Source organism: Penaeus vannamei, chromosome 41 (genome assembly GCF_042767895.1).
Source record: "Penaeus vannamei isolate JL-2024 chromosome 41, ASM4276789v1, whole genome shotgun sequence".
NCBI classification, from domain to species: domain Eukaryota; kingdom Metazoa; phylum Arthropoda; class Malacostraca; order Decapoda; family Penaeidae; genus Penaeus; species Penaeus vannamei.
This window is the reverse complement of record NC_091589.1, coordinates 15,162,646-15,170,145: the sequence shown is the minus strand read 5'-3', so window position 1 is coordinate 15,170,145 and position 7,500 is coordinate 15,162,646. Positions and strand designations below refer to the sequence as shown.

The following is a 7,500-nucleotide window of genomic DNA, read 5'->3' as shown; positions in this document are numbered from 1 at the left end:
TGAGGAAAGGATGAATGGGAGAGAAGAGCGTCCATACGAACAGGGAAAGGGACAGGTAGTCGTGGAGAGGAAGATAAGATGCGAAGAAGAGGTTGAGGGACAGTTTGTTTGAAGAGTGAAAATTGGTGGAAGCGAGCGTAGTTTCTTAGGGACAGAAGGGCGCATCGTCTAGAGAGGGATGGTAGTCCTGATTCAATGTATAAGCTCTCAACTGGAGAGGATCGGAAAGCTCCTAGGGCTAAGCGGAGACCGCAATGGTGGATAGGATTGAGGAGAGAGAGAAGAGAGGCAGAGGCAGAAGAATATATATGGCAACTATAGTCAAGGGTGGAGAGGATTAGAGTAATAAGGAGATGAAGGAGTGTTTTGCGGTCTGATCCCCAGGATAGGTGGGAGAGGGTTTGTAGTAGTCGGAGGCGATGGCGAGCTTTTTCTTTAACCCACTGGCTGCGGATGGCATCATATGATGCACCGTGCAATTGACAGCCGATCCCCTTCGAGCAGCGGGCGGCTGCGCAGCTGTGCGGCATGGGAGCTGAGTGGGCCAGGGAATATTAGCCGCTAAGCCGGCATTCCCCTTGCAGCCTTACAGGGCCCAGGCCCACCACCCCCGGGCCCGCATGTGCGATGGGCTATTTACTGCCAAATGAGTTGTTCGCCTATTGTGCGTGCTAAAACCAGGCCCGCCACTCTTTCTGAGCGCATTTACATATGTTTGCATGTTTGCATGTATTTGCAAGGGTTTTTGCAAATATCTGCAGATTTTGCATACTTGTTTTTTTCTGAGATATAAATAAACAAACACATTTGCGCGAAAGAGGGAAGGCAGCACCACCGCGCGCGCGCACACTCCAATGCAGTCCCATGCACCACCCGAGTTAAAAATAAATAAAATTAGGGGAATACGCGCCACATTGCATAATACCGCGACCAACGGGTTAATAGAAAAGATATGATCCCACCAAGATAACTTGGAGTCGAAAATAACTCCAAGAAACTTGCCGGAAGATCGGGATTGGATGGGGGTATCATAAAGGAGGAGTGGAGGTTGGGAGCCTATACGTGAATGACAGAAAAGGATGGAGAAGGTTTTAGAAGTAGAAACGAAAGCCATGGTTAGTAGCCCAGGAAGAGATTGATGTTATTGACGACTGTATAAGTTGATGGAGATCTTTTATGGAACGGTCGCAGGCGAAGATGGCTAGGTCATCTACATACAGTGCTGAACGGATTTTTGGTGGTAAAGCGGATATTAATCCGTTTACAGCTATGAGGAATAGTGTGGTGCTCAGTACACTGCCTTGTGGGACACCTTCAAACTGAGGAAAGGAGGAGGAAGTGGAAGAGGCAAATCTGACACGGAAGGTGCGGTCAGAGAGGAAGGATTTTAGAAAAACACCCATGTTTCCACGTTTTTCGTGGAAACATAGCTGTTGTAGTATATGGTGCCGCCAAGTAGTATCATATGCTTTTTCGAGATCGAAAAAGACAGCTAATACTGACTCGCGGCGTGCAAATGCTGAAGTGATTAGTGTTTCTGCATATGCTAGTGGGTTAGCTGTGCTTTTGCCTCAACGAAATCCGAATTTGTTTGGCGATATGATTTGGTGGTATTCTAGGTACCACATCAATCTGAAATTTATCATCCGTTCCATTAATTTACATAGGCAGCTTATTAGGGCTATGGGGTGGTAGTCTTGGGGAAGAGTACCTGTTTTGTTAGGTTTCAGGAAAGGTAATACTATGGCTTCTCACCAGTGGGGAGGAAAGTTTCTAGTCGTCCATATGTTATTGAATATTGATAGAAGGAAGGATAAGGAAGTAGGAGAAAGGTGTTTTATCATACGGTAATGTATACCGTCCGGTCCTTCATGGGTGTTGCGGCATGACTGAAGTGCATTATAGATCTCAGAAGAAGAAAAGGGTGCATTATAAGGTTCTGTAGATGATAGGGAGAAGGAGATAGGAGTGCGCTCTTTGTCTGATTTTAAAGAAGAGAAATGAGGAGAAAGATGAGAGCCACTACTGACTTGGCTAAAAAAGGCACCAAGTTCAGTAGCTACTTGAAGAGGGTCAAAGATGAGCTTATTATGAATATGCAGCATGAGGAGGATGTTTTCCAGATAACTTATGGATCCACCGCCAGACTGCAGAGATTGGTTTGGAGGATGTTATGGAGGATACATAGTTTTGCCAGCTGTTTGTCATGGAGTTACGAAATGTACGACAAAGATAGGCTGATGCTTTTTTAAAAGATATGAAGGCTGTTAGTTGACTGGGGGTGCCTCTTTTGTGTCGGTTGCTATTCCAAGCTGCGCGCTTCAGACGAAGTGCTTTTGTACACTCAAGGTTCCACCATGGAACACATTTTGAGGTGTAAGGTCGGGATGTTCGAGGGATGGTTATATAAGCTGTATTTAGGACTTTAGTTGTGAAGTATTGGAGCATTTCTGAGGTGGTAGAGAATGATGATGGAGGAATTTCAAGAGTAGATAGAGAGGTAAAGGTATTCCAGTCTGCTCTGTCAAAGCACCAGCGAGGGGGGTCTGGGAGCGGGATATAGGATGTTGAAGAAAGAATTGGGAAGTGATCACCAGAGTGAAAATTGTTTAGGACAGACCAGTGGAAGTCTATATGAAGGATAGGGGAGCAAAGAGAGAGACCTAGGCATGAAAAAGATTGAGTGCGTAGGTCGAAATGAATGGGACTATTGGAGTTTCGGATGATAAGGTCAGTTTTAGTTAGAAATTGTTCTAAGGAGCGACCCCTTGTATTGATAATAGAGTTACCTCAAAGAGTATGGCGACAGTTAAAGTCTCCAGCTATTAGGAGAGGTGGTTGGAGTTGGGATAGTAAGGTCTCAAATTCTAGGAAGTCAATAGGGAGGGAAGGAGAGAAGTAGACTGAAATGATTGTGATCCAGCGGCGGAGGAAAATCCGGATAACTGTGCAAGGTATAGTGGTTTGTAAAGGAGGTATGATATATGGTGTTTTATGATTAACACGTATGGAAGAAGCAAATATAAAATGAGGGAGTGACACAAAATGGTAGTTGCGAATTGGTACTGGAGGATGTGTGAGGAAGGTTTCTTGGAGGCAGACAATAGATGGATTGTAAGAGGAGAGAAGATGGCGGAGATCAGGTCTGTGTGAGCGAAAGCCTCTAATGTTCCACTGCAGTAGAGCCATTGTGGATCATTCTTTAAATATTATGGGTGACAATATGTATCTGAGAGGTAAGAGGAGGGGTATCTAGGGATTGAGGTATGGGAACAGGGGATGGAGGTGGTAGTGTAGTATCAAGAGAATCATCATGGGAAGGGGGGACAGGGGTAAAAGGTGAAGGTATAGAATCTGGAGGTTCATCAAAAAAGGTGGGATCTGGGGAAGGACATTGTGCTAGAAGGGATTCACGTGTGTATCCAGGAGGGAGTGGTAGGGATAGTAGGGAAGGAAGGGTTTTTGGTTTAGGTACGGGTGGTGGAGAGGATAGGGTGTGTTGGGAAGGTGTGGGAGGAAGAGGGGTAGGGGGGATGTCAGGAGGGGGGGATGGATTTCGGCAGTCACTGTGAATGCAGCCAGAGTCTGAGTAGAGAAATTAATGGATGATTTAGAAGGAGGGACTTTCTCTTGTGTTATGTCCTCAAGGGTTTCTGGGGGGATTTGGGTGGAGAGGTTTGGGAAAAGAAAGATCTTTTATGGGGAGGTGAAGAGATCGGTATCTGAGAATTTGAGGGTGTAGGTGTGGGATGGGATCTGGTAGGAGAGGATGGGGTGGAGCGTTTGGGTTGTCTGATGCGACTGGCAAGGCGTGAAGTAGGAAGAGACATGGGAGTTGTGGATATTGGAGTATCTGGATTTAGGATGGAAAAAGGATTTGATTGGGGGATATGAGAATTAGAGATGGGAAGTTGAGGAGCAGGGGAAAGTGGTGCTGTAGATGTATAGACCACTTGGGTAGTATGGATGGGAGTGGATTGATGTAAGGTACTGGAGTACGTTGTGATTGAAAAACCTCTTCGTCGTGCTTCTTGTCTGGCTTCTTGTAGAGTGAGTCCTAGTTTGAATCTGAGATTTGCTACTTCACTCTCAAATTTGTAGGCTGTGCAGCCTCTATAGAATACATTATGAGGTCTGCCACAATTTGCACATGTACGTGATTGTGCAGGGCAGTTTGTACACTCATGACCAGGTTGCGCACATAGTAGGCAGCGGGTTGTAGACCGATAGTGCTTTGCAGGGTGGCCAAACCGCCAGCATTTCTGGCATTGGCGTGGTGGGGGTTGATATGGTCTTACATGGCAAGGAACCCCTCCTATATAGACCTTATGGGGAAGGTCGTGTCTACGAAAGGTAATCTTGGCAATATTGAAGCTGGACTTACGATTGCCTCTGGGGGGAATAGAGTAGCACTGTACTTATTCAGCATCATATTCAGTGAGGCAACCAAGTAGGTAATTTTTACAGTCTGTCCAGCACTTTTCATAGACAGAGCAATCAGCTGAGAAGAGGGAAACAGTTCCAGTACATATATTAAGGGAAGGGTGAGGTAGAACAGGTAATAGGTTTGCCAGTGAGGTCAACCAGGGTAGATAGTGCTTTAGCTTGAGTCTCAGATGTAACTGTGATTAACCGTGATCGATCAGGACAAATAAGGAAGAAAACTTTGCCAACTTGTTTTTGGAGGCATTGTTGAAAGAGTAGGGTGTTATCTGAGTGAGGGGCTGTTGGGGGAACCACAAAGTATTGGTCCCATTTGGCTGGTTTAAACAGATTATTCAAAAAGCTTGAGGAAGTGGAAATTGTAGAGGGGCGAGGGCGGGAGGAGGAGGGAGTGGTGTGAGGTGAGGTTTTATTATGGAGGTGTGGGCGATATGATTGAAGAGTTGTGATAAGGGAGGTTTGGGTATAATGTGAAGAAGATTGTTCAGGAAGTGGGCTGGATGATGTTGGGAGTGAGGATGGAATATCTTCTAAGGGTTGAGTTAGTATCTGGGTAGATGATTCAGGATGGGTTAGGTTGGTAGTATGTATAGAGGAGGGTGGTGTAATAGTAGTGTTCTGAGCCGTGGTCAAAGGGGAGTCAGGGGTCGGTAAACTAGAGGTTTCAGATTCAGAGAGGCTGTATGATAAAAGGGCAAGCCTCAATGCCCCTAATAAGGGTACAAAATCTTCATTACTGGCCATGGAAAGCCTGGTTTTATGTGGGGAAGGTAAACGGTCCACCCCTCAGAGTCCCTGTAAAGGGTAAGGGTCAAATGATTTATCAAGGAATACCGTGCCCACGGCTCTCTGAGGCCGTTCATGACTGGCACAAGGTCAGCCTTTCATCCTTTCAACACGGCTCTTACATCTTAGGGGTTGATAGGGGAAGGGTTGGGGAAGATAAGAGAGAGAAAGAAGAAGGAGAAAAAGACCGTGCAAAATTAGTTGGGGCAAGGGCTGAGATCCAAGGCCGGGGAGATCTCCCGCATTGGATCTCAGTCTCTGTCTCTTAAGCCCTCCCACGACAACAACGGGCAAGGAATTGGGGGGCAGTTAACCATAAAAAAAATCTAACACATTGGATCCAAGTGCTTCTGTGCCCGTACATGGCCCTAAATCTGGGTTTTAGGCTTATTTCATATGCGACTCTCCTGGGTGTGTAGCTTGTAGGCCAAGTGCACACAAGCACTTAGGTGCAGTGTCAAGACATTTTTACATCTTGATACATCAAATGACAAATATAGAACTTGGAAAATGGCAAAGCAAAAAATCCTTTTGTAGAAATAAAAGAAGATAACTTGACACTGAGTCTTGACACTGCACTTATCTTCTTTTATTTCTACAAAAGGATTTTTTGCTTTGCCATTTTCCAAGTTCTATATTTGTCATTTGATGTATCAAGATGTAAAAATGTTTTCCTTGAACAGACTCTATATCATCTCTCTAGGTAGTCTATAATTCTCTGCCAAAACATCAGTAACATTCTGTTATTTGAGTAATTTCCTTTATATTTTCATAATATTCAATTTTCTGTGATACACCCTGTGTCAACGGTTACTGCAGGCAGAACAGGATCCTGGGCATTGAAAGAGTGTCCTCTCTAGAGCCAGCACTCGTAGTCATGGCTCACAAAATGTTACATTTCACCCTTTAACCAATAGAAATAATGCAAAAGTATGAGCCTAATTGCCATCCAAGAGCCTTGTGCACTCATGGCAAATCTTTACTGTCTCCCTGCCAAAATTCTCATGATGGCATGTTCTTGTCAACCTGGCCCTCAACCAAATTTATCCATGATACCATGTTCACCTCACTCGGCTGTCAGCTAAATTTTTACATGACGCTTTTCATGCCAACCAGGCTCTCATTCAAATTTTTATGTAACATCATGTTCACATTTACCCAGCTCTCAGCCAAATTTTACCATAACATGTTCACATCATCTAGCTCTTAACCTAATATTTTATATGACACCATGTTCCCATTAACCCAGCCCTCAAATTTTTCCATGATTCCATGTTCATGTCACCTGGCCCTAAGCTAATTATTGAATGTGTTAGTCACATCACCCAGATCCAAGGTGTTATAAAAGAAAATCCAAACTAACATCAGTCGAATGATTCATTGGATCTGGGTCGCGGTTGTGGTTGCGTTTTGCGAGGTTTACTGTGGCTTCAGCAATCTCTCTCATTGTAGGGATAGTCATCTCTTCTGGTGCTGGCTCCCTGATAGGTGGAGCTTCACGGCCATCAACCAAGAGCAACTCATCTGAAAAAGGACCAGTATAGTAGTAAGCTAAGTGTCTAAAATGTTTGACTTTACATTGCTGAGGTTTCTAAATTACTTGATTTTATGTTGTCTGAGTCTTTAAAAGAGCTTGACTACAACTCTGACCATAGAGTTTAATCATGTCACTGTTTACAGTGCTTCATTAAAAGCTTGCCATGATCTGAAATCTTATATCATAATGCATTATCTGTTTATAACACTGTTGGAGCATCTACAATCCTGAATTATAGTCTCTGCTCTTTCCATCACAGACTCTGCTCCTTCCTTTGCTTCTCCCTGTTCCAGTGGTACTGAAACAGCTCCTCACATCTAATCCTCTCCTGCTCCTGAATGTAGTGCAGGAAAGTCAAACCTCTAACATCAAGCATTTTACTCCCCTTTGCAGTCTCATGGTTTCATTTTTCCAACTGTCTAATCATGGTATTGTCACCAATGTCAGGGCTCTTTAGACTGCCTCTGCACTCCCTCAGAGGGGTCAATAGGAATCAGAGTAGTCAATTCAAAAGAAAAGCACCACACAACACAATTCCAGATTTTACAATATCATTAAACAATAGATTTCTAACAATACTGGAGAAATACTTTAAAGAAGTATGAGTGTGACGTGCGTGTGTGCATGCATGCATATGTACACATGCTTGTAGAGGTGTGTGTTTGTTTGTAGGGGCATATGTGTGTTCTAAGTGTGTTTGCATGTATGTCTGTATCCATGTTAATTGTGCATAT

General features: G+C 44.2%; 1 protein-coding gene across 2 annotated transcripts in view; it reads right to left on the bottom strand.

Moving 5' to 3' along the window:
* Positions 1-7,500, bottom strand: part of Kpc2 (Kip1 ubiquitination-promoting complex subunit 2) — a 63,048-nt gene that overhangs the window by 43,039 nt on the left and 12,509 nt on the right. For both annotated transcript variants that reach the window (XM_070118239.1, XM_070118240.1), the window contains exon 3: positions 6,593-6,753. In XM_070118239.1, the coding sequence (XP_069974340.1) occupies positions 6,593-6,753 (161 nt within the window). The remainder of the gene's footprint in view (positions 1-6,592; positions 6,754-7,500) is intronic.